Here is a 27,539-nt window from a genome sequence, read left to right on the forward strand (position 1 = left end):
AGCCAAGTCATTTATTGATTGCAACACACTTCGTGTATTGTATTGCTCCTTAGTTCTTCCTTATTTTACTTATGGCGCTGAGGTATGGGGGAGTAATTATCAATGCTCCTTACAGCCTCTTTATATATTACAACAAAGAGCGGTCCGTATCATAAATAAGGTTGGATTCTTAGAACACACAAATCAACTTTTTTTTACAATCAAAATTATTAAAATGACAGGATTTAATTAAATATCAAACAGTTCAAACTCTTTTCAAAGCATTTAATAAACTTCTACCAAATAATTTACAAAAGCTATTTATAATAAAAGAGCTGTCATGTAGCCTAAGGAGAGATAAAATATTTAAATTACCACTGGTGTGAACAACACGTAAAAGCTTTTGAGTGTCTGTGTGTGGGATAAAAATATGGAATAACTTAAAGACTGATCACAAACAATGTCAAATTATTCAGATTTTTAAAGCACGCTACAGAAGAACAGTTTGGTTAAATTACATCACACATGAGAATGGGCGATGATGTGAGTAAAGGTGTATGGGAATATATATATAATGATATTGACAAGAATTGTTAAATTGTCTAGACTACCATTATTATTATTGTTATGATTTTCTTGGTCATAAGGTTGTTGAATTAGAGTTTTTTCTACACATTGAAGGTTAAACTATTAGTGAAAAACAGGGGTGGGCTTGAATACGCTTGGCTTCCGCCCACTCCCTTTCGAACATGCCTACAATGTCAACTTGATTTATTATTCATTTATCTTGTGAGGTTTATTATTGATTTATATTCTGTTGTTAATTGTGATGTTATTGGCATGTTGGAAATAAATAAATGATGAGATGAGATCTGTATGCTTTGAGAATGAACCATAACAGCAAGGCTGGAATTTCATCTTCAGAACTGTAGTCACTTTATTCAATGCTAATCTGAATTAGAACCCAAATCAAAGCCGTTAGAGTGAAAACGAAGCCAGAGACATCAACGCAGAACTGAGAAAAACCCGTTTTAGGTTTTATTCTTCATCTTTTACAATAATGTCATTCAAGACCTGGAGGCCATGGATCCTTCTGATTGATGGTTGAGAACATCTCAGGTCAGAAATAAGAAACACTCAAACAGTAAAGAAGTAAGGTGTGTGCAGCAGAGCAGGGATGGAAGATGTTGTGAGACTGTGACAAACCAGCCTAAACGGTGCACGGCCTTGCAAAGTCTAGAAAGATCCTCAGACTAAGAATGCTGTGGGCCTCCCATGAGATATGATGGGGTAAGGGTCAGTGGGCGGATGGTGGTTTATTACCATGGTAACAGCTGGTTGGGTGGAGCCATACATCCATGACATGGGACCCACGCACCATCAAGCTGGCCTCATGTCTCCATCACAATATCTGCATCATGCTTTTATTTTGATAGTTTTAGTCATTCACTAATTGATTTATTTTAATTTCAGGTAAATGAGAGCCCAGACCCTCACGCCTTTTACCAAATACTTTCCTTTCTTCTTACTGTTAAAATATTGCATGGTTTTTGCATTGCACCTTGTAGCTCGCCAACCCTGCTTGTCCAGGTCTGGGTGATGGAGGTAGCCCGGAGGCCTCCTGCCAGCAGGACAAGTCTGAAACACCTCCCCTGAGAGGCATCCAGGAGGCATTCTCACCAAACACCCGAACCACCATAGACCACAGACCCTGCCCCGATCCACCTGTCCATCTCCTGCTTCCTTCACTCCCCTATAGGGAAGGACCTCTCCTGTGACCCAGAGCTTTAACTTCACCACTTTCAGTTGAGGAACGGTGGTTTCAGATTATTATTATTATTATTATTATTATTATTATGCTACTAGTTCAACACTGTCCACTGTAAAGTTGCACACGCTGATTCAAATGTTTCATCCTACATGTTCTGTTATTTTTGAACTTTCTGGATGTTTCTACAGAAGGGAATTGTGATTTCAGCATCATTAACTAGCAAAAATGTTAAAACAAAAAAAAAACACGTTATAATCTAAATGTTATGTTACTGGTGATTAAATTCATGATTTCACTGTAAAAGGTCATTAAGTATCTGTAAAGCAGGTTGTCCAAGTTTATCACATCCAGGTCACTGGGAGCGTGGTGGGGTCTTATTCCTGTGTGTGTGTGTGTGCGTGTGTGTGTGTGTGCGCGCGCGTGCGTGTGTGTGTGTGTGTGTGTGTTAGTAAAGGAAAACCACATTTGTAAATGTTTTGTCAGGCCAGCTGGGTGGGAGCCTACTCCGAAGCCCCTTTAAAGACCTGACAGTGACGGAGGATGCTGCTACTGCAGCAGATGAGCCAGTTGATTCCGGGTTTGCACCGTTTGACTTCACATCATCTACAAACCGTATCATGTTAGCTGAAACAGACTCCAGAGAATGTTTCACAACAGAACTATTTAGCTCTGTTTCTGGTCAGATTCCACATCACACACTCCTGATGGTTTCACCAGGCAGTCCTTCGGTTCCTCTTCCTGGTTGATCACAAGCTCAGTGTTTCAGTGGAGGGAACAACCCATGCTACTCTGTAGCAGAGAGAGTTCAGACATGGGCTGAAGCTAATGTGTCCAATCTTTTCTTTTTGTTTTGCTTTTTTTTTCTTTAACTCAGCAGAGTTCAGTTCTGAGTAAGAAGCGGATGAGGCGCGTGCTGTTAGGAGTTTCATGGTCCAGCTAGCCTGTCGTGATCCTTCTCTGGATGTGCAGGTGGCTCTAAAAAAAACAAAAGAAAGAAAGGAAAGATTAGAGCACCCAATGTGGATTAATTCACATAAAATACAGTCTTCCATGAAACGAGCTATCACCTCATCTAAGCAACGTTTTACAGAACCATCACTGTCCAGCTGGAGCTGAGAGCTGAGGAAGGCTTTAGATCCAACTGCACAGATGTTTCAAGACTAGGGATCTAATGACTGAAGCTCTGAGAGCCAGAGACTTCTGCTTCAAAATAAAAGTCTCATAATCACATAAACAATTCTGTCATATGAAAAATTAAACTGTGCTGAAGAGACCACCGTATCAGTATTCAGTATTCATGATCGATCGATTTGGTTATTCAAGCTTAAAATATGAAAATAACCTCAAAATAAAATTACAAACCTGACTAGCAGGAAATGACTAATAATATACATAATATCATTCTGTGGGTAATTCTTTGATGACCAATTAATGATAGTGAAACTGGAAAAAGTTGTAGATATTTTTGTTGGGTGGCTTCTTTTTTTTCTGTAGCATATGTTGTCATTTTAATTATATTCAGTCTCAACAGCATGTTTACTTACTACATTACACCTTCTCTGTTATTATTATTATTATTATTATTATTATTATGATTATGGTGAGCTGTGCAGTGGTGCAGTGGTTAGAGCTGTTGCCTTGCAGCAAGAAGGTCCTGGGTTCGCTTCCCGGCCTGGGATCTTTCTGCATGGAGTTTGCATGTTCTCCCTGTGCATGCGTGGGTTCTCTCCGGGTACTCCGGCTTCCTCCCACAGTCCAAAAACATGACTGTTAGGTTGATTGGTCTGTCTAAATTGTCCCTAGGTGAGTGTGTGTGTGCATGATTGTTTGTCCTGTGTGTCTCTGTGTTAACCTGCAATGGACTGGTTCTGTCCAGGGTGTACCCCGCCTGATTGCCCGTTGATTGCCCCCCCCCCCCCCCCCCCCCCCGACCCTGCGTGGACAAAGCGGGTTCAGAAAATGGAGGGGTTATTATTATTATTATTATTACTGTTTTGTTGTTATCTCAATAGATCATCAAAATAAAGTAACCATCTGTGATATATTAGCTGTCTGGCAGTTATTTTGTAACACAAACATTTCTAAGCTGTGCACAGAAATATAACATCTAAAGATTTGAATGAAGGATTCTCTTTTTGGAAGCTAAAACCCAACTCACAGCTATTTATTCATCTTATCATTATCACTATATCAAAATGAGCTATATCAGGAACTCCAATAAATCTCCAACAGTATCGATGGACCCGTTACATCAATTTGAGTCTCCCTCTCAGGACCTGTTTCAGCTCCACCCAGCAGCGAGTTGGAACCATCCACTCACAAAAAACGTACATACTAACCGGTCTGAACCTTTAGCCTAACCACAACCCTTAAACAAACATAAAGATCATGCTAGACAGTCATTTCATACATTAGAATTAAGCAAAACATACATTTGTAGTATGGTTAGGGTAAGGTGAGGGTTTTTTTTTGTGAGTGGATGGTTCCAGCTTGCGGCTGGGTGGAGCTGAAACAGATCTCAAGAGGGAACTCAGATGGACACAACACCCACCACCGGAACATGCAGGGTGTTGTAATGATATTACTCTGATCAGGGATGTCCAAACTTTTCAAGACGAGGGCCAAAAAAAGTCATGTTTGAAGTCAATGGGGGGCCATAAGTATGTGAACTTCTTCATTTAAAAAATACAAACATTTTATAAGAAACTTTTTTATTTGTTTTTTTTTTTCAAAATAAATATAAAATATGCTTACGAGTGAAAATCTCAACATAAACGTGTTAGAATGTGGCGATCTATGTCACACAGTGGAATGTGTCTGTTTTCTGTTGCTTTAAAGTCTTTTAATAATTGTTTGAATTTCTTAACAGTTTTGTTTTATTGCATGATTTTGACGTGTGTTGCTGGTTTTATGTGCATGTTTAGTTTAGATAGTTTTGCCACTGTTGACATGACTGATGATAGTTGTTATATCTTCTCATATGTATGAGTAAAAATGATCATTAATCATGACGGAATTTGGTCTTAGTCTGTTCTTTATTCAGCCATCTTTATTCCCCCTTAGCATACACTATCTCGCATGAGTTTGTCTTCTCACACTACGGTGGCCCGAATGGCCAGGCTGTTACATCTCCCTACTTTTGAATAACAGTGACTGCACATTAGGAATGATCCTTGTGTAAATAACTAGCAGACATTTTAACTTGTCTTATTGTAAGTAAACTTATCTTTGAATGGACTTAGCATGTCACTGGCAGGTGAACAAATAAACGTCATAACACTCCTATCGGTATGTGGGCTTATCATGCCATATTCGCCAACAACAGAAACATTGCAAAACTGTATTGAATGTCCAGCGTGTTTATATTTTTTTTAGGGCAGCGATCCACCTGCACCCTTTGCAATAATTACAAGTCTAAGACTTGTCTTGGTCTGATGGTGCGACCAAACCTTGTTGTGTAACCATGAGTCTGTTCATCTGGTGGTACATTGTTCATGGGCTCGGAATGAGGTTGCTGTGTGTTGTTTTCAGGCATATGTTGTGGCTCGTTAGCAGTGTGTGTGTCTTTTGGGCTCCTGTGCTTGTTTTGTGTGCCTGTGATGGTTGCATCCTCCTTGTTCTCATGTAAGTGTCGCCTGTTATGCCGGAGTCCTTCACTTGTTTGGATGTGGTAGCTCCTTTGGGTGTTGGCCAGCTTTGTTACTGTTGCCGGCTTCCAGGATCCATCTTCTTTTTGGAAACGGACAGGTGCGCCAACAGGTAGGTGTGTAAGTGGCCTTGCAGATCGGTTATAGTATAGTGCACTATATATATATGTATATTATATCTGGTGGCGGCGTTGGCATGCCTTTTTCCTGCCGTATACAACCTCTTGGCGTATTATACATGGTTTCAGCTGCTTCATGGTTGTGGGGAGTATTGAGCACAGTCTGCGGCTCATCAAGAGTTGCGCAGCGGATCCCAGGTTGTCCACTGGGACGTTTCTGTGTTCCAGCAGGAACAGATAGTGGTCTTTTCTTTCAGCTTTGGCCTTGTCAAGAATGCGTTTAGCTGTCTGCACTGTTCTTTCGGCGAGGCCATTACTCTGGGGATAGTGCAGACTTGAAGTGACATGCTCAAAATCCCATTCCTCTGAGAAGGTGCGAAACTCTATGGAGCTGTAGCATGGTCCGTTGTCGCTAATTACAGTGTCTGGGATACCGTGGCGTGAGAATGAAGCCTTGCATTTTGAGATGACAGTAGCTGATGTGCAGTTGGCACATTTTTCCATCTCGAAATTAGTCTACAATGATAATGAAATCATGTGTGTTCCACGTAAACAGGTCTGTTCCCACAACCTGCCATGGTCTCTCAGGGATGGCGTGTGAGATGAGTGGCTCTCTGGCATTGGAGTTGCGTCGCTCTTGGCATATTTGGCAGTTTGTCACAGACGCTTCTATTTGCTTTCCCATGCCAGGCCAGAAAAGGATGTCACGGGCACGGTTCTTGCTCTTCTCTATGCCCATGTGCCCGGTGTGAATGTAGTCAATCATCTCAGCTCTGAGGATGTGGGGAATGATTATTTTCTCACCTTTGAGCATTATGCCACCTGCTTCAGCAATTTTGTGTCTGTTCCAGTGTTCTTGAATGCTGAGTGGGCACTGTCTCCTCTCGTGTGACCAACCTGATTTAGTGGTGTTTCTGAGTGTGGTTAGCTGTGTGTCTTGGGTTGTTGCTTCTCTGATCTCCTGCAATTTGGCTGAACTCATTGGGAGATTCCTAGTGACTGTGTGTACCTGTGCTTCCAAACCTTCTGTTATGTTATCGTGGTGTTGTATCGACTTACGTGACAGGGTGTCTGCGTCTGGTATGCCCCTCCCAGGGCGGTGGAGGATATGTATGTCATATCTCTGTAGTTGCAGTATCATCCTCTGGAGTCGTGGGGGCGCTGCAGCCAAAGGTTTGCGCAGTATAGCTTCCAACGGCTTGTGGTCGAACTCGACAATCACTCTGCGGCCATACATGTATTCATGAAATCGTTTGCATCCAAATAGCACTGCATATAGTTCTTTTTCTATTTGTGCATAGTTCTCCTCTGTGTTGTTAAGTGATTTGGATGCGTATGCCACCGGTTTCTCGTCTTGGAGCATGACAGCTCCCAGGCCGGATTTTGAAGCATTGACCTGGAGTCTTAGCTCTTTCTGGGGGTCAAAGAATGCAAGCATAGGGTGATGCGTTATTAGATGTTTCATCTGTGTGAATGCGTCCTCATGCTGCCGATCCCATGTGAACTCATTTTCTCGTTTTAGAAGCTGTCGCAGAGACGCATTTATCTGAGACAGGTGAGGTGCAAATCTTGCCAAGTAACTGACCATGCCCAGTATGGTCTCCAGCTCTGCTTTGTTCCTGCGTGGCAGCATCTCCTGGATGGTTTTTACTTTTGCAGGGTCTGGTTTGATACCCTCATGTGATATTGTGTGGCCAAAGTAACTGACTTCCGGTACACAGATCTGGCATTTTTCAGGATTCAGCTGTACTCCCTTTCTCTGGTGCGCTGCAGCATGGCTCTGAGGTTTTTGTTGTGCTCCTCTCTTGTCCTTCCTAAGACTAAGATGTCGTTGACTATGGCTGTTATTCCCCGTAAGCCTTCGTACGTCTCATCCACTTGCCTTTGAAATTCATCTTGAGCAGAGTTCATTCCAAAGGGCAGACGTAGGAATATGTATCTGCCGAAGGGCGTGTTGAAGGTTGTCAGCATAGATGACTCTGGGCTCAGTTTAATAGCCCAGTATCCGGATCTGGCATCTAGGACACAGAAAAACTTTGCTCCTGCTAGTTTTGTTGTGACATTTTCTTGTGCGGGCAGTGGGTAGTAGGGTCTTTGTATGGCTTTGTTAAGGTCCCTCGGATCAAGGCATATCCTTAACTTGTTGCTGTGTAGTTTTTCCACTACCACCAATGCATTCACCCAATCGGCGAGCTCTGTCACTTTACGAATGATGTTGGATTTTTCCATATTGTCGAGCTCTTGTTTGAGCCTGTCATGCAGTGCAAAGGGGACCTGGCGTGATGGGTATGCTACTGATGTAACATCCAGATTGATGAAGGTGGCATTCACCTGGGAATTTGCCGATGCCTTTGAAAATGTCTGCATATTCCTTTAAAAGTGCCTGTGCGTTGTCTTCTTTTGTAACTGCGAATATTAATTTGATCAGGTTCAGGTCTAGGCTGGCTCTCATGCCTAGTATGGGTGGTGCTTTTGTGTCGACTGTGGAACTCCAGCATCCAGTTCCTTCTTCTACTTCTACTTCATCTCTTCCTTAATATTAATATTCCCCAAACCACAAAAAGAAATATTAAGATTTTTTAAAATATCCATTAAGATAAGGAGGCTAAAATATTCTCTTTTAAAAGGTTAGAACACAAGCGCATCAACAGCTTTCAGCCACTAGAGGGAAGCAAATCCCAATCTTCCCCTCTTTTCCAACTGCTGTTAAAATTAGTGTTGTTCAATTTTTGGCCTGTAGAGGGTGTAAATTCACCGTTCTTTCAAAGCGTAGACACACATTGTTCGGAAGAGTTTAGAGGATGTGTTTGTCCTAAGGAACTCTTTTAACTTTATAAATGTAATTCCTCCTTACCAACGTTTTCTCGTCTAAAAGGCTAAAAAGAACACAAGTGCAGTAACAGCTTTCAACTCCCCGTATTCCCTGCTTTTCGAAATGTTGTTGGAAACCAGTGTCGTTCTATTTTTTGCCAGCAGAGGGCAACTAAGCAGTACAAAATGCAATTCTATTGGGTTACTGGTACCACAAACAGAAAAACAAACAAATAAATAAATAAATCTCAAACTTTAGGGGTGCTGAGATTCTATTTAGGAGTGCTTCAGCACCCCCAAAAGCAGGCTTGAAACACCTGTGTCCAACACACCTGAGTTTTTACTCTGATTCCCCTGAAGTCCTTTAGCATGTTACTGTTTTTTTTTATAAGTCTCAAGAATCTGGTGTCTTTCTAGAATGAACTCTAGTAGACCTCAGTTTATCAGAAATAAAAAATCTCCAACAAGTCTGACAGATTTTATGGGTTGCAGCTGTTGTAGTTAGTTAGCATTGAAACTATGTGTTGCCCTGCTGGTGCCTGTAGTGCATGAGTGAACCTCAACGTGCTCCAAAGCCTTCATAACTATGGATTCTTTGGCATTTGCTGCATTTATTTTCATCTCTCTTCCAACCACACACCCTCCCAACTGACCGCCTCCATCACAACCAGTCAAGTTTATGCCAGGTCCCAGGCATAAACTCATGGGATGATTCATCAGTTATTTAAAGAATATCCTAAAGCCAGTTTAATGACAGGGCATGTGGTGTCATGTTTCCTGAGGTAGTTCAACTCTTAATAGCTGGAATTCAGAGCGTAAATCAGAGCTTCTCCCTTCTTTCTGGTGCATTCACTACTTTATGTGAACACTTTCACAGACAAAGTGTAAAAAATAATGTTTTAGGTTAGAAATTAAACAAAGTGAAGTCTATTTAACTTAGTGCTCTGGTGCTGACATCATAAATCCTGAGTACAGGTTTTAGCACTTAGAAAATATTACAGTGCTGATAAAAAAGTGGTGAAGGGAAAACAAAAACAAGTCTTTATTCCTCTAGTAAACAAGCCTTTATTCCATTAACATGTCCCTGTTCCACCCATCATCATCACCAAACATATGCTGTGTTTCCCAGAGGTGGATCTAGAATTTTTCTGATATGGGGCCATCAAGGGGCCACAATAATCCTAGAGGGGCCAAGTAATAGTCCAACATCCATACACAAAAATTCCCACTGAAACATCCTATTTGTCTGATTAGCACCACTCGTGTTTGGACTTGAAAATGCATCCACCTTGATCTGATCATTGCCCCGCCCCTCCGACTAAATAAATAAATGCTTGTCCTTACTGGAAAAATAACATCTAAGCTGATGAACTTGCAGCTGGCTGAGTCAAGTTTTAATTTTCTATGGCATTAGCTGTAATTAGTTTTTTGATGTTTAAAAAACACCATGAAGAAGTGCAGGTGAGTCCCCACATCCCAGGTGTGGAGACCCTGGTTCCAAAAACACAACACGCCAGAACACGCAAACTGAATATTTCTGGTTTGTTTTTATATGGTGGTGTAGACCATGTCGATGGCTCTAACAGGAAACACGTTTATGTTAAAATTTTCTAAAAACTGAGCTGGTTTCCAAAATGAAACAAAATGCCAAAGTTTTTAATGTGATTGTAATTTTGGGTGGTTTCGGCTGCTTTTATCTACAGATAAGGCCGAGTTTCTACGCTTTCAGACACAAAGTAAAGTTTCAGGAGGTTCTGGTATCAAATCCCATACTTGGGATATGCTTGTCAGGAAATCTCATGCATGGATTAGTTTAAACTGTCAGTGCAGCTGTCTAGAATTGAATTTTACTGTCATTAGATCATTACCTCTTATTGTGGCTGCCTCTCAGTGCTTCCATTAAAATGGCCTCCTTCATAGTCCAGCTGGCACAGGATCATATTATTCTTGAGGAAAAACTTGTCTCCCACGCAAAATCTGCAGAGAGAAATAAAAACAATATGAAACCGAGTCTCAGTTTTTGCTGGACCTGAAGTGAATCACGAAGTCCCGCGGGACTAAAGCAGGCGTATTTTCACACAGCTTACATCTACAGCTATGATAATTAGAAAATTATTCTGGCATAACTGTGCCTTGATAAACTCTTCAAGCCTTTAACCCTTCAAGTATTTCTTTGATACGGATTAACCACGTTCTGATTATGGTGCACAAGTAATATACTGATAATGACCTAGGAGCTACAGCTCCCAGATACGTCAACTGAATTTGATCTCCCTGGCTAATTGCTCCCCTAATCTTACCTCTGACGGCAGAGCTGACAGGCAAAGCAGTCTAAATGGTAGACGTTGTCTCTGGCTCTCATCACCATCTCAAAGGCAGGGATCAGCTTACTGCAGGCTGCACAGTTCCCCGTCACCCCAAAGAGCCTGTCCAGTGAGAGAGGGGGACAAGCAGGCCTGTAATCTCAATGCAGAAAGGAAAACAAATAGCTCATATAACAAGTAGGGGGTGTTTTTGCCAAGCAAGGCTCCCATCGTATTATTTCTACTTGCAGCCAAGTGTGAAAAGGCACACACATCCTGATTGTAATTATGGTAACACGATAGGATGAGCTTCTCAAAATCAGAACTGCAGCCATGTCATTACAGAATGGCTGCAAAGTTTTAAGTTTTATCACCGCTGATTAGAATAAAGAAAACTGGAAATGGTCAAAATGCAAAGTTGGAAGGAGACAATGGTGAGTTTTCACATGATTCAAGACCACAATATGGCGCTGCCAAGTTAAGCCCAGCTGTTGATAGCAAAGTGGTTTTAAATACTCATTGTTCACTGTCCAGATCCAGTAATTAGTGAGTCACGCTGGCCACTCTGATTCGTTCCTGGCATGGACGCAATTTTCACTTTAGAAGTGGGGGGGACTCGGGGGGGGGGGGGGGGGGGTCTTTACGGTATGCTCTAATGGAAAACCGGCTTCAACACAAACGGTTGTTTTCTGCTTGGTCAATTTAATATAGCGTAATATTGCTTTTGGATGGTAAAAAGTGCAGGGGTCAAAACTTGACTTTGGAAAAAGTGGGGGGGGGGGGGGCATGTCCCCCCTGTCTCCCCCCCAAAATTACGTCCATGGTTCCTGGTAACCACTAAAATATTGCTAGCTGTATCATAGTGGTAAAGACTGATTTGTGTTGGAATTTACTCAATAATAGTTGGCCACAAATATATGGTGGTGGCTCTGTTTAAAATGCTACATTTGATGTGGTTCTATCTGCTAGCTTTCAACGTTTTTACTGTCCAGCCAAGCAACGTGTGAAGACACGGTCCAGCTTTCTCCTCTTAAAAACTTCAAGCACTTCTGCAGATATTCAGATAATTTGCTGTGATAAGAATCAGCCAATCTCAAACTCCAATTTCAGATTTTTGTTTTTCTGACGGGTGAATTCCTGTGAGCACATTAGTCGTGGTTAGTACATATCCAGACACATGGTTTTCAAGTTAATCAGAATTAGTCAAGACAATTATATTCTATTAATTATATGTTGAAGAAGAGCAATTTGGATTTTAATGATTTAAACAACTTCAGACCAGTATCCAACTTTCCATTTTTAAGCAAAATTTTAGAAAATCTTGTTTTAATTCAACTTAGTGATTTTGTCAATACTCATAATGTCCAAGAGAAATTTCAGTCTGGTTGTAGGTTGAACCACAGCACAGACACGGCCCTTCTGAAGATTTTAAATGATTTTAGAGTAAGTTAAGATGCCCAAAGGATAATGGTGTTGGTACTATTGGATCTTAGTGCTGCCTTTGACACACTAGACCACACAATTCTTTTAACTCGTTTAAAACAGATCGGCCTCTCTGGTGCTGTACACAGATGGTTCACATCCTACCTCACAGACAGGACTTTTATGGTGAGTTTAGATACCTGTTCCTCGAGGGTCCATGGGATTACATGTGGTGTGCCCCAGGGTTCAATTTTAGGCCCAGTGCTTTTTAACCTTTATATGCTCCCTCTTGGCGGGGTCATCAGGAGACATGGGGTGAACTTCCACAGCTACGCTGATGACACACAGTTGTACATCTCTGTGTCTCCTGATGACACACAGCCAATGGATGCACTTTTAACTGCATTTTAGACATCAAATCCTGGATGGCACAGATCTTTCTCTAGCTCAACCAGGACAAAACTGAAGTTTTTGTTATTGGTCCTGAGGCCCAGAGAGAGAAACTTTTACTGAAATTACAATCTTTGTCTTTTAATCCATCTTCACAAGTGAAGAACCTGAGTGTGACTTTCGACTCTGAGCTGACTTTTATCCCACACATAAAAAGCATTACTAAAACAGGTTTTTATCATCTAAAGAACATTGCCAGAGTCCGCCCTACTCTCACTAGGGCCGATACTGAGATGCTGATGCATGCTTTTATCACCAGTAGAATAGACTACTGTAATGCCCTGCTTTCTGGTCTTCCCAGCTTACAACTTTTACAAAACTGTGCAGCACGTGTCCTGATGAAGACCAGGAGGTGGGAGCACATTACACCAGTTTTAGAATTGCTGCATTGGCTCCCCGTATGTTTCAGGATCAATTTTAAAGTTCTCTTAATGGTTTTTAAGTGTCTCAATGGTCTTAGGCCTTCTTATCTTTTGGAACTTCTTTTACTTGATGAACCCTTGCGACCTCTGTGCTCCTCTGGCAGCTGTCCCCTTCTGATTCCAAAAGTCAGGACACATACCCACGGTAAGGCGTTCTTCCAATTTTATGGCCCTCGTCTCTGGAACAGGCTGCCAGAGGACCTCAGGGTCGTAGAGAATGTTCATGTTTTTAAGAACAGGCTTAAGACTCACCTTTTTACCATAGATTTTAACTGATATCTGTTTTTAGCTGCATTGCTTGTTTTATTTTAATTTTATTATTTATATTTTAGTTTTATTAGACATTTATGTCTTAGTGTTTTACTATATTTTAATCACTTTTTAGTTATTTTACTATCCATAATAGCTCTTTTTTTACGTTACGTTTTTGTTAGTGCCAGTGATTTCCTCTGTGGGGCCCTCTGCCTCGGGAGTGGTGGTCGACTGTGGCAGTCCGGGCGCACCTTGGGGAGTGCTTAGGCGGTGGGGTTTTTTTGCCCGCCCTACCTCGATAGGAGCCCTGGGCTGGTGCCTTTGCTGCTGCCGTCGATCGACTATTACCGAGGCAGATGACTCACCTGATGGCATGTCGTTCGTTATCGAACCCATCTGAACTTGGCCTAGTGTTCACTTATGATATGTTATTTATTTTTAATTTTTTTAAAGTTTTGTGTGTGTGTGTGTGTGTGTGTGTGTGTGTGTGTGTGTGTGTGTGTGTGTTCCTTAGGAAATGGGTTGTGGGATTTTGGGGGAATGCAACTGTCATAGCTATTTTTATATTTCTGGGAAAGTGATGGGATTATGAGTTATATGGGGTGATTTTAACCTGTAAAGCACTTTGCGCTGTATTTTTTGTATATGACAAGTGCTATACAAATAAAGTTTGAGTTTGAGTTTATAATTCTTTGAAGAGCAGCTTCACAGGGAAACCACATTTTACTTGTTAGTTTTGAAATAAGATCGGTAAGTATGAGTTTCACATACAGGCTGAACATGAAAATAGTCTTCCACACCTATCTCCTGCATTAATAGAATAACAGAGAAATGCTCAGGTCAGAAAAAGCCTGTCAGATCTGCGTCACACTGCAAATTAGCATTCATTGACTCACACATCTTGGCTCACACCTGAGGGAGGCTGTTGGGTTAGCATCCAGGAGGGAGCACAGTGTGTCTCAGCTAGTAGAAGCTAACTGTTAGCATTGGCAACTCCACAACATGGCAGAACCCTTTCAGGCTTGTGTTATTTGTGGAGATAAAACATCAAAGTTGCAAAGTGAATGGTGGCAGATTGCTGTTAGCAAATCAGAGGCGAGACGCCTGATCAGAAACATTAATGAGTTACCCCTACTTCACACGGGAAGCATCAGCAGCGCAGAATGGCACTGCTTCAAATTAGAATCCATTATATTCTATGGGGGTGATTCATCATGGACATTGTCAGGCGTGACCCAGAGGCAGCACGCTGCAACACACCGCTAAGGGTAGGGTCGGGCTCTATTTTTGCTCCAAGCTGCTTCTGGGACGCGTCAATTTCCACAGTTGACACAGGGCTAGACAGAAAACCACATACGGTTTCAGTGTAAACTCCCTGGTAATTTTCAAAATAAAAGACTATTTCAGCAAAGCATTTCATATTATTTACTCCCAGCATTGTTCCAGCAGGGCTGCAGTGTGTTTTTCATGGCTTTAATCACGGCAGAGAGGAACAACAACATATATGAGATCAAACAATGATTTCCTTCTTTTTAGCTTAATTGCAGATGGCAGAAACTCGAGGGATCTTGCGAGTCCAGCGAGGAAACTGTTCCTCACTGTCAAATTCCAACGGTAATGGAGCGTACAACCAAAAACTTCATTTTACCATATTACATAGGTTCAATAACCGTTAATTGTGAGACGGGATAAAACTGTGTTTTTTACTGTAATAAAATGTTGAAATTATAATTATTTTCTGTGAAAATAAATAAATATACATACATTTTACAATAAAATTTTGTAACGTTTAAAATGTCTGAAAACCTTAAATTTTACGGTATCATTCAAGTACAACTACACCTTTTGGGGTTGTGCACATTGGAATTCACAGTATAAATCTTTAGATTTTTAAGCAAACAAAAACATTAATTTTTACAGAAGCAAGATGTTAAAAATAGGGTCCAACGTAATAATACAACCAGTAAATACCATAAAAGCAATTATCATGAGTAAAAGACAATACAATTGATAGTAGGCTGGCCTATAGGCCTAAAAAGATAGGCCTGCAGTATATCATTGTCAACCTTCTGATTTAAAAAAATCAACAGCAAAATTTGTTTAAAATAAACTTCATGGTTGTGAATAAATTTGACTTCAATCATCTTTTTCAATTATTATTTTAAATCAACTTTATGTTATGTTTCATGCCATATTATCAGACCACCTGGGTCCGCCTAAAAGAGCAAGTCACATCAAAATCAATTTTTTTTAGCTGATAACTAGTATAAATGAGCATCTAATAGTGTTGTAGACGTGTAGTTATTATTTTTGCATTTTGATGCATTTTCTTTGAAAACTCTAAATTCTGTCTAAAAACGTCAGTCTAGCACCATCTTCAGCTCAAAAGTATAGAACACGTTTATTTTGAGTCGTTTTTAGCCAGTGGCTAATGAGAGCAATGCTACGTAGCTAAGAAAAGTACTACGTAGCAGCTCTGTGGCTGTAGGTTATAAAAGCACAGCGGTCTCAACCAGCCTTGTAGCAGACGGCGCTCGGATTAGCCGCAAGTGAGTTGTTCTGTAGTTAGCAATAGCATTGAGTCAGAACCCAGCAAAACTTCTAGTATTATAGCTTTTTAGTTCTAGTAGCTTGGCTGTTAATATTGTAGTTAAGTGTTTTTTCACATGTTACTCTTTCACCATCTTGATGGAGTTTGAACCGGGTTATGCTGGTTTGAAGAGCGTTTCACAAATTAGTCCAAGCCGTTCCAGTAATTAGGCGGATCCCGCCAACTGCTGCTTCCTCAAAATGGAGATTTTTGGGCCCAGTTTGAGGTGAGTAAGCTAAATAATTACATTTAACAGCTTCTAAAGATCGTTCCCTACCTGTAATTTTGCAGCTATATTTGCTATTTTTATAAATGCAAAGTAAGAGAGACGTGGATGTGGTTCACGTAATTTAGACAATCAGTCCACACTGCCGCAGGTTCCAAGCGAGTGTTGTGTGTGTGTTATAATGTCACAGACTGGTTCAGGTTGAGATTTTGTGCCAGTTAGTAATATCAGCGCTGATGCAGAGCAGGAGGGACACTGACGAGCAGCTCCTCCATCTGCTAAAAAGCTGACCCGGTTCTGAACTGGTGCTGAGTCCGGTTCTCATTAGAACATGTCTGATTCTGGACCTGGAGTTGCTCTGAGAGCAGTCAGATCACTCACCAGCCGTGTTATAAAGCACATATATTAGTTTGTTTTGTACACGATCTAAGTGACTAAACTCCCACAGCAATGTGATGTTATTATTATTTTCAGGCTAAGGGGCTCGACACATGGGAGGTGACAAACGACCGCGATCAGCGAAATTTGTCGCTGTCGCTTTTATTACCCGACACACGGGAGGCAATCCGCAGCAGCTGCCAGCGGCAAAGCCGTCTACGCGTTCTGTTCCATGGCGAAATCGGAACTTCCGTTGTTTTGCTGTGTCAGGTTGGAGGGAATTAAGGTTATTTAAGTAGTTCAGAGTTAATAAAGCGGTCGATATGATGTTTCACAAGGTGCTGCTAGAGTTATGTGAAATCTTACTTCTGATTTTACTATATAAAACATAATAATAATCAACTTCTCCTTCATGTTTGCTCGGAGGTGTACGGAGCATCCTGTCCACTCATTGGTCAGTGAATGAAACCTCCGTTGATTGGTCTTCGTCCGAGTGACGGCGATGAAAAGTTGAAAATATTTCAACTTTCTGGGATCGCGTCGCTGGGTCGTCTGTGCCCAACACGTGCACAAGCGCAAAATTTCACACGCACGTTTTTTGCGTTTTGCTTAGTAGGAGGGAGACCCTCGATTATCGCTTTGTCGCGCATGTCTCATTGAAAATGCAGTTTGGAGAAATACTCCACGCCCAGCAGCCAGGCTCTCCAGCAGCCTCCAGGCCCAGCAGCCAGGCTCCACCAACATCCTCCAGGCCCAGCAGCCAGGCTCCACCAACTGCCTCCAGGCCCAGCAGCCAGGCTCACCAGTAGCCTCCACGCCCAGCAGCCAGGCTCCACCAGCAGCCAGGCTCCACCAACAGCCTTCAGGCACAGTAGCCAGGTTCCACCATCACCTCAATACCAGCCACCTGATCCAACAATCAGGCTCAGCCTGGGGCTCCAGGCTCCAGATTCACCGGCAACCAGGACTGAGAGAGAGCAGCCAGGCTCTCCAGCAGCCTCTAGGCCCAGCAGCCAGGCTCCACCAACAGCCTCCAGGCCCAGCAGCCAGGCACCACCAGTAGCCTCCACGCCCAGCAGCCAGGCTCTCCAGCAGCCTCCAGGCCCAGCAGCCAGGCTCCACCAACAGCCTCCAGGCCCAGCAGCCAGGCTCACCAGTAGCCTCCATGCCCAGCAGCCAGGCTCCACCAGCAGCCTTCAGGCCCAGCAGGCAGGCTCCACCATCAGCCTCCAGGCTCATCAACCAGGCTCCACCAGCAGCCTCCACGCCCAGCAGCCAGGCTCACCAGCAGCCTCAAGGCCCAGCAGCCAGGCTCCACCAGTAGCCTCCACGCCCAGCAGCCAGGCTCCACCAGTAGCCTCCACGCCCAGCAGCCAGGCTCTCCAGCAGCCTCCAGGCCCAGCAGCCAGGCTCCACCAACAGCCTCCAGGCCCAGCAGCCAGGCTCCACCAACAGCCTCCAGGCCCAGCAGCCAGGCTCACCAGTAGCCTCCACGCCCAGCAGCCAGGCTCCACCAGCAGCCAGGCTCCACCAGCAGCCTTCAGGCACAGTAGCCAGGTTCCACCATCACCTCAATACCAGCCACCTGATCCAACAATCAGGCTCAGCCTGGGGCTCCAGGCTCCAGATTCACCGGCAACCAGGACTGAGAGAGAGGTAAGCCTAATACAATGGCCCCTCCTAGAAAAACAGAGAAACTCGAGGAAGATATGGAGGAAATTAAAAAATCATTGAATTTTATGTCAGCCGAGCTGTCTAAGCTAACAGTACAACAGGATCAACTACTGTCATTAATGGATGAGGTTAAGACACTGAAATTCAAGCTTGCAGAAAAGGACAAGAAGATCATGGTATTGGAACAGAGGGTGGATGAACTGGAGCAGTATACCAGAAGGGAAGACTTGGTGATAACTGGTTTGGAAACAAGACATAGGACTTATGCCAGAGTTACTGGAGATAGAAACACAACTGAGGATGCTCCACAGGAAGAACTCCAGTCACTAGAACAACAAGTGTTGAGCTTCTTGCACAGTAAGAACATTCATATCCAAAGTGATGCAATATCAATCTGTCATACCCTTCCGAGAAAGGCAGACAAATTAAAACCAGTCATCATAGTGCGATTTACCAGTAGGAAGTACAGAAATGAGTTGTTGAGGCAAGCAAAAAAACTGAAAGGTACAAATGTGTACATAAATGAACACCTGACGAAAAAGAATGAAACAATAGCCAAAGAAGCAAGGGTGCTGAGAAAACAAAAAAAAATCACAGCCACGTGGACAAGAAATGGTGTTGTATGGATTAGAGAGCAAGAAGGTCTAAATGCAAAAATGATCAAAGAGTTGAAAGATCTGGAAGTGTTGCAGGGTAAAAGATGATTTATTGTGTAGCACTGACTAAATAATGGATAGTGGAAACAGTTTAACAATGGATATGGAACTACAAATGAATTCATAAAGAATAAATGGATTCCCATGAGAAAATATATGAACTTGACAGTAAAATAGACGAAAGTTTATTTGAGTTAAATATAAATAGTAATTATTATGCAGAAGATCAGCTAAATAGTGGGTTAACTAACAATGATTCATTATCAATCATACACATAAACAGTAGAAGTTTAGTTTCCAAGATGTCAACAATAAAGGACTATTTAGGTAAATTTAAAAGTAAATTCAAAGTCATTGCCATTACTGAGACTTGGCTTTATGATGAAAGGATGACTGAAGTACAAATAGAAGGGTATGAACTTCATTTTGTAAATAGAATAAATAAAAGGGGTGGTGGTGTTGCCCTGTACATTAACAATGATTTAAAATGTAAATTAGATAAGAAAATGACTATGATGGAAGATAATGTTATGGAAATGGTAACAGTGGAAATTATCAATGACACATCAAAAAATATAATAATCAGTTGTGTATATAGAGCACCCGGTTCTTGCATCAGGTCATTTACAGATAAAATAAATGAGTTTGTGGATCATATTAAAAACAAAACATTGTTTATGTGTGGGGACTTTAACATTAACTTAGAACATCCTGTGGCTCTTAGAACATCAAGTGATTTTTTTGATATGATATATAGTTTAGGTTTGGTTCCTTTGATAAACAAACCTACCAGGATCACAACCGAAAGTGCAACAATAATTGATAATATATTCACTAATAGAAAGGAGGACGTTGTTAAAACTGGGATATTGATGACAGATATTAGTGATCATTTACCTATTTTCGTAGTGTCTAAATATCACAATAACAATAAAAATATCATAAAACATAATTGTATTAATTATAAAAGAAATAAATCAGTTAAAGCCCTGGAGGACCTAAATAAAGATCTTAAAATGCAGAACTGGACGGAAGTCTATGTCAGTGATGTGAACAATGCATATACATCCTTCATGAAAATACTGCTGAAATCGTTTAATAGTAGTTGTAAATTAATTAAAATAACAGGTAAAAGGGACAACCAACCATGGATGACTAATGGAATTAAAAATGCATGTGCCAAAAAAAATAGTCTGTATATGAGATTCTTAAAGTTACAAACAAAGGAAGCCGAAGACAGATATAAAAAATATAAAAATAAATTAGTAACAATAATTAGAAAACAGAAGAAAGAATACTATGGTGAGCTATTGAATAAGAACAAAGAAAACATCAAGACTACATGGGGAATAATAAATAATGTGATTAACAGAGATAATACAAATGCGAGACTCCCAAACTACTTTGTAAAGGACAATAAAGACATTTATGAAGTTAAAGAAATTTCTAATGAATTCAATGATTTTTTTATAAATGTAGGAAGGAGTCTGGTGGAAAGCAAACCAATAATTCACGATACAATGAATACAATACCTAGAAATGTCAATAGTATTCTCCTTGACAAAGTAGATCAACAAGAAATAAGAAACATTGTAAAAAACTGGGGAAGCAAAAGATCAACTGATTGTGATGATCTGGACATGGTGACTGTAAAAGCTATAATTGAATCTGTTATTGAACCATTCACTTACATCTGTAATCTGTCACTATCTACAGGAGTCTTCCCTGATTTAATGAAAATTGCCAAGGTGGTTCCATTATTTAAGAGCGGTGATAAACAGAGTTTCACTAATTACAGGCCAGTGTCACTGCTTCCACAGTTTTCCAAAATATTAGAAAAAGTGTTTGCATTAAGGTTGGACAAATTCATTGACGAAAATTCAATTTTAAATCATGAACAGTATGGCTTTAGGACCAAACATTCAACAGCAATGGCAGTTATGGATTTAGTAGATAAAATTTCATCAGCAATTGACAATAAAAACCATTTCATTAGTGTTTTTATTGACTTAAAAAAGGCATTTGATGTCATTGATCATTCAAGGTTACTTCTTAAATTACACCGGTATGGAATAAGAGGGGTGGCGCATCAATGGGTTAATAGTTATTTACGCAATAGAAAACAGTTTGTTCAAATAAATAATGCTAAATCTGAATTAAAAGATATTTATTAGGGTGTACCACAAGGGTCAGTCCTCGGACCTAAACTGTTCATATTGTTTATTAATGACCTGGTAAATGTGTCGAATTTACTTGGCACAGTTTTATTTGCGGATGATACTACATTGTTTTATTCAGGATTAAATATACATGAAGTAACTCAAGTGATAAACAGTGAATTGATTAAAGTTAAAAAATGGTTTGATATAAATAGACTGTCACTGAACCTGAACAAAACAAACTATATACTGTTTAATAACAAAAGAAGCTGTGATGTATCTTTAATGATAGATGGAATGGAAATTCAAAGGGTAAAAGAAACCAAATTTCTTGGAGTCATGTTCGATGAGAGTCTCACGTGGAAATCACATGTAGGTTATATAAAGGGGAAAATTGCCAAAGCCATAGGGGTATTATATAGAGTCAAGTTTCTACTAAATTTGTCGGGGTTGTTAACATTGTATCACTCACTGATTGAACCATATTTATTTTATTGTTTAGAAATTTGGGGAGCCACTTGCAAAACTTTTACACAACCATTGATCATTTTGCAAAAAAGAGCATTGAGAATCATTAATAACAGTAACTATAGAGATCACACTAATCAATTATTCATTAGATACAAAATACTGAAATTTCCTGACTTGGTAGAGTGGAAAATATTGCAAATAATGTACAGAGTGAATACAAGTAATCTACCAACTAATATTCAGAAAATGTTTCATAAGAGAGTAAGTGGGTACATGTTAAAAGGAACTGATGTCTTTGAGAAACCTAGATTCAGAACCAAAGTGAGGGAATGTAACATTTCTGTAAATGGTGTAAGATTGTGGAATGCCATTAACAAGGAATTTAAAGAATCAACTACACTTGCAATATTTAAAAAATGTATAAAATCTAATGTATTTAGTAATTATGAAAAGAAGAATTATAATGTCAAAGATTAGACGTGAAAATATTATAAAGTGACCGAGGTTATATTGTGTTTGTTTGGCGGATAATTTTATTTCGTAAAAAGGGGCAGAAATCATAAGATTTTTTCTTCTGTCTGCTCCTTTTCATTCAAATGTTTTTTTTTCAATATGTTAATGTATCCTGTATTTGTTTGTGTTTATTTTATACATTGTGAATGAAATAAAAGATAAAAAAAAAAAAAAAAAAATGAATGGAGGAGAGGCGATGTTGCCTCCCGTGTGTCGAGCCCATAAATCTGCCCAATAAATTGCGGTCAGACGGATGTAGTCCTCCACCAGCCTTCACCGGTCCAGGCTAGAGCCTTGCAGGTGAGTTTTTTTAACCATCTGTCTTTCTTTACCTTCTAGTTTTAATATGTAATTATTTTAGCTTATTGTTACACGTGTGTTGCTGCTCTTAAAAACCACTATAAATACATTAGCCCTTTCTATATATTTCACATAGCCTCCCAGCAGCAGTGTGCCTGACACTGGGACCATGGTGGGAATTCCACCCAGAGCAGCTTCTACACTCCTGAACAGACCCAGGTGTGGTGGAAAGCTTCTGAGCAGCTTCCGTCTGAATGACAGGACAAGCTCTATGAACTGATCTAGGTAAAAACCTTCTAAATAATAATATTGTACTCTGTATTCTGTTTTTTTCCTTACGTCTCAGCCTGGCAGGTCATCACTGGAGAGGAGTATCTTCCCAGACTCACACTAACACCCCGTTTTACCTCAGGGCCTCCTGATCTAACAGAAAAACCTGTAGCTCCATCCTTGCTCTGCTTTCCACGTTTCTCATCATCTCTGGAAGCTACCTCCCACAACACTGATGTTATATATGATTTTATTTTTTCAGGCTAAATGAACCCAAGAAATCTGCTGTCAGACTGATGGTTGCAGCTACAAACTGTCCAGACTAACATGAAGCCTTGCAGGTGTAGTAAAGGTGAGTTGTTTTTAATCATCATGTAATCTTCATTACAGCCTTTGAGTTTTAACATCATCTATGTTTTTGTTTCATAGCTTATTGTTACACGTGTGTTGCTGCTGCAAGCTTGGAGCTAGATTACATCATGACATCATGAAGGAGGCTACTGATTCTGGCCCTGTGACACTTGGTGACGTGTGAGCTGATTCACCTGGAAAAATAACTTTTACGTTAAATATTTTGTTTTTTTGCTATCAAAAGTAAATTAACTAAAACCTGCATTATTGCAGGACACTCAGCAAAATATGGACACTATATCATGAGGCAGGCATGCGTTAATATTCTACAAGAGCACATGAGGAGAGCAACAACACAGATTATTACTGTACACTGTCCTGGAATTGTTTTCTTTCTGCATCTCATCATTAGCCTGGCTGATCACCTGATAACTCCTGTCATCTGGTTATGACTTTACCTGAAGGACTAACAGCGGAAGGAAAAGGGTAAACACTCCAGGGGTGGAGCTACAGGTGGGGCTGGGGGGGCAGTGGGCCCCCGGCTTTGGAGGAGCCCGGCCATGAGGGGGATGAGAGGAAATGGAGGAAACTGCACCTCTAATAAAGGCCGTTTCACACGGCAGGAGCCTGCAGAATTTGACAAAATTGCAAGCTAAAACTCTCAATTCCGAGAACAATTTTATGTATTTTCCAGAAAAAAATTTCCGAAAGAAAAAGCTAAGAATTTCTTTCTAATTAAAGGCAGACATTTTCGCTACCTAAATTAAGATTTTCTGACCTGGTAAGGTCAGAAAATGTCGAACAAATACTTTTAAATTTATGAGGAAAAGTTAAGTTTAGAAAGCAAAAATGTCTGCCTTTTAAGACATTCTTAGTGTTTTCTAATACCTAATGGTCCCTTCATTTGCTAGAAAAAACTGAGTTTTGAAAAGGTATTAAGATAAACTTCAAGATTCCTGCGTATACCCTGATTCAGTCATTAACTTCAAGTTCTATGACAAATCAATAGGAGACTTGAATACAGTGTTTTCCAATAAATTATGATTGCGATTGGGGCTACGTTGTCTATGTATCACTTTTCCATAAGTAGGCTGAAGAACTGTATTGTTAAAACTTCAGAAATAATTTATCTTTAGATCTGTTTTGGAGAGCGTGTTCATTTCTGTGCATTTTGCTCAAGCACTGATCAAACTTTTGAACCGTTGCCCATTTTTTCCTGCAGAGGGGATCCTGCTAGACCAAAGTGAACTCCTGATCGACACTGAAGTCTTCCTGCAGAGCTTGTGTTTTCGACACCATGCCATTAGAAACTCCACTGAGTGCTTTCCTTCACCAAGGCCGGACCCAGTGACTCATTAATGTTGATCGGTCAGAAGCAGGTAATTTTGTGTTTCATGTGTATTTATTCCTCCACAGATTACCAGCCATAATATATGAACACATGTTGCATTCTCAAGATCTATGCTGTGGGTAGGAATAGAACAAATATGTTTATTTTGTTTTCAAATGCTATGTCAGTTTTTCTCATTGTTTATCAGTAATTTTCACTAACTTATTTGAGCATCTTTATATTTTTCTATATTTAACGGTTGCAAATGTTAAATGTAAAGTAAAATTTTTTATTTTCTCATTGTTCTGTCAAATGTACGGTAAAATACCGGCAGCTGTGGTTGCCAGGAATGTACCGTAAAACGTATTAAGTAAAAATAAAATGCTGTAATTTCTTATACAGTTTTACTGTGTTTTTTATTGTCAAAGGTTTTAATAAGGTTTACCATATATTTATTTTTACAGTAATTTGCCATAATAAGGTTTATCCTATTACTGTTAAATTAACAACAAATCAATGTAAATATTAATATAACTTTTTTTAACTGTAAGAATCCGTAAAAGGCTATGTAAAGTTGCATTTTTTACATGAAATTACTGTATAATTGACAAATATATTAGTTTTTTTTCCTACCATTATTTTGGTAAAAAAAAAAACATTGTCTACAGTAAAATTTAGGATTTCAAAACCAGTATACCATATTTTCTTTTACAGATTACAATTTTTTCACGGTATATTCCAGGCAACCACAGCTGCTGGTATTTTACCGTAAACTTGACAGTTTATTTTTACAGTGCACAGTGCAAGCCTTGTTGTGCCTCGCGAATTGTTTGGCAACCTGCAATGGTGCCCTCTACTGGTGGGTAGATGTAAACAAAAACCCAGTGTTGTGCTCATCAATATACATATTTGATTATTTTTTATTAAAATAAAGTTTTTAAAGGAAATAGTGTTCGTTCATTCTGCACACCTCTACATGCCCCGTGCAGGTATTTTTTTTTAAATATAGCTTTTTATCTAATTGTTCCATGTTCAACCTTTAAATGTCATTTAAGATGGAAGAGAGTCCGTTTGTTTGCACGGCTGAAGTACCTCCAAACCACGCTGACCTGGTTTTTAATAGTTTTTTCTGTCCAGCTGCAGATGGTTTCACCTCTTTTTCACCTCCAGCAGAAAGAACAAGCAGCTCCTCCACAGCCTTACACACATGAAGATAAGTGGCCATGGCTGATTTCCATATCCCATTAGAGGCCAAATAAAAAGAGTGTTGGAAGGAAACTGTTTTAAAAAAGGAAAAGCATTCATGGAGCAAGAAAGAGAAGTGATAAGAACGTGCGTCCCACAGCCCCAACCAACAAATGACAAATGTCATCAAATGAATGACTAACATGGGAACAAAAGCGAGACCTAATTACCAGAATGTTCTGATCTAATGAGCATGAGTTCATAGGCACCTGGTGGGTTTTTTCCTTCTCCTTAACAAGGCTATGAAGCTCAATGCTAATTCTCCACTAATGGTCCAATTAAAAGAAATCACATGGTTTTAATCCAGCTCTTCAAAGGCTTTTGGTCTGCACCCTCGCAATGATGAGGAAAACAGGAGGCAATCTAGCCAATTTAACTGTCAAAAGGGGTTTTGGTCTCTTAAGTGCAGCACAGCTAATGAGCGACTTAGCTCCAACAAAGTCCAGCTGGATTTGACATGAGACTAACACATGAGTTCAGCAATGTGGTCCAGAAACCAGGAGCTCAGAACCAGACGTTGTTAGAGAAAACAACCTTCAGAAGAGCCTGGAGTGGTTTATTAAAGATAGATAGATAGATAGATAGATAGATAGATAGATAGATAGATAGATGTGAAAGTTTATGTCTAGAGTTAGAAAGTGAGAGGAACTCTGGGAATTGTCTGCAAACCGGCACAGTTCACGCTTCACTTTACATTTCTTTAACAATACTTCAAAAACATCTGAAAAGGTCGGTAGCTTGTCTGTCCTGTAACTGCTTTCATTCCTCCAAACTGTGTGTGTTCACTGCTAACTGTCAGCTTTTCTCACACTCTCCAACCCTTCTGCTCCTGAGCTGAGGAAGGAAACATGATTGGTTTCTGACTGCAAAAGACAACAACTAAATTATCATTTGCTCGAATTCAAGTGACTTAAAATGTTCCCAGTGTATCCCATCAGACGGGTAATGGGACCGGTTCTGGACAGATGCTACAGGACTGGTGGTTGTTGTACCTCAGGTAATCTCTGCGACAGAGGATGAGGTTGGCCCGGGTGTAGAGGGTGGATCCCACCCGGCCCAGGCGGCAGTCACAGCAGGCACACTTCAAACAGTCCTCATGCCAGAACCTGTCCAGAGCCTGCAGCATGAAGCGGTCCCGGATTTTCCCATTACAGCCAGCACAGCCTCTGGGCTTCTCTCTGGACTGGAGGGACACGACGGACACACCTAGCAGGAAAATAAATAACTAAGCAGGAGCAAGACAAACACGACTTAAAGTCATTATCAAACTTTCCTCCAGTCAGATTGGAGATCTTTGATGTTTTGGCAGCTGCAGATCACTCTCAGGATTATTTTTCACAAGTTTATCCCAACAGATATTTTCTTTTACAAAGGTGTTATTATTCATCTTTAATAGATGTTATATCCCCAGGGTATCAATAAAGAATATCTGAATATATTATTTAAACTTATTCATGTAGTTGAGCACGAAGCCGTGATGCAGGATCAGCAAATGCAGCCCTGATGAACACCAACTGTTACACAGGTTTAGATTAAATGAAGAAATGCTCCTCCACTCACTCTCCTCCTTGTCCAGCACCATCCTCCAGTAGAAAGCTCACTCCCTCTCCTCCTGCAGAATAACACCGCTGTAATGAGCGCAGACAGCCTTGATGCAGCGTGTAAATGACTGGGATCAGTCTGGAGTCACTCAAACTTTAGATCCTCAGCTCCTCGTTGTCCATGAGAACAAGCCGAGGAAGCAGCCCAGTCCGAATGGATGGATCCAGATCTCTTCAGATGAGGAGTGTCCTCCTATCTGGACTGATGTCAGAGCCTAAGTATGTGTCTGCTCGAGCTGCAGTCGCTCCCCTCAAATGAGCCCTGCTGCACAAACCGAGCCTCTCAGCTCCCTCCCTCTCTCCCCTGCAAGAATGAAATCCCCCACAGTCAGGCTTTTTATTTTTTCAAACACTGCGTGCTAATTATATAAAGTCATTATGCTCAGATCTGATAGGAGCCGCCCCTCCCTCTTGGAATCAATTATTCAATACACAGTCACACACCGGGACAGCCCGGGCCTGAGGTGTTTTAGAATGAGCTTATTCAACTCCAAGGACACCAATTATCTCCGGGGCGCCCTGTAGTCAAAGCCTCCGTTTTTCTGCACGACAGATGCACGGCCCTTTGCACGCGCGTGCACATGCGCAAGCGTGTCTGC

The 27,539-nt window shown here is 40.7% G+C and overlaps 1 protein-coding gene across 1 annotated transcript; it reads right to left on the reverse strand.

The window, feature by feature from the left end:
• Nucleotides 1–27,539, reverse strand: LOC107396927 (rhombotin-1). Its single transcript, XM_015976773.3, has 5 exons — nucleotides 26,900–27,539; nucleotides 26,332–26,545; nucleotides 10,628–10,753; nucleotides 10,196–10,304; nucleotides 1–2,725 (listed from the first exon to the last, which is right to left on the reverse strand). Exons 1-4 carry the CDS (start codon nucleotides 26,919–26,921, stop codon nucleotides 10,199–10,201), a joined length of 468 nt encoding a protein of 155 aa, XP_015832259.1. The 5' UTR covers nucleotides 26,922–27,539; the 3' UTR covers nucleotides 1–2,725; nucleotides 10,196–10,198.

The sequence above is a fragment of the Nothobranchius furzeri genome, chromosome 4, assembly GCF_043380555.1.
Source record: "Nothobranchius furzeri strain GRZ-AD chromosome 4, NfurGRZ-RIMD1, whole genome shotgun sequence".
NCBI lineage: Eukaryota > Metazoa > Chordata > Actinopteri > Cyprinodontiformes > Nothobranchiidae > Nothobranchius > Nothobranchius furzeri.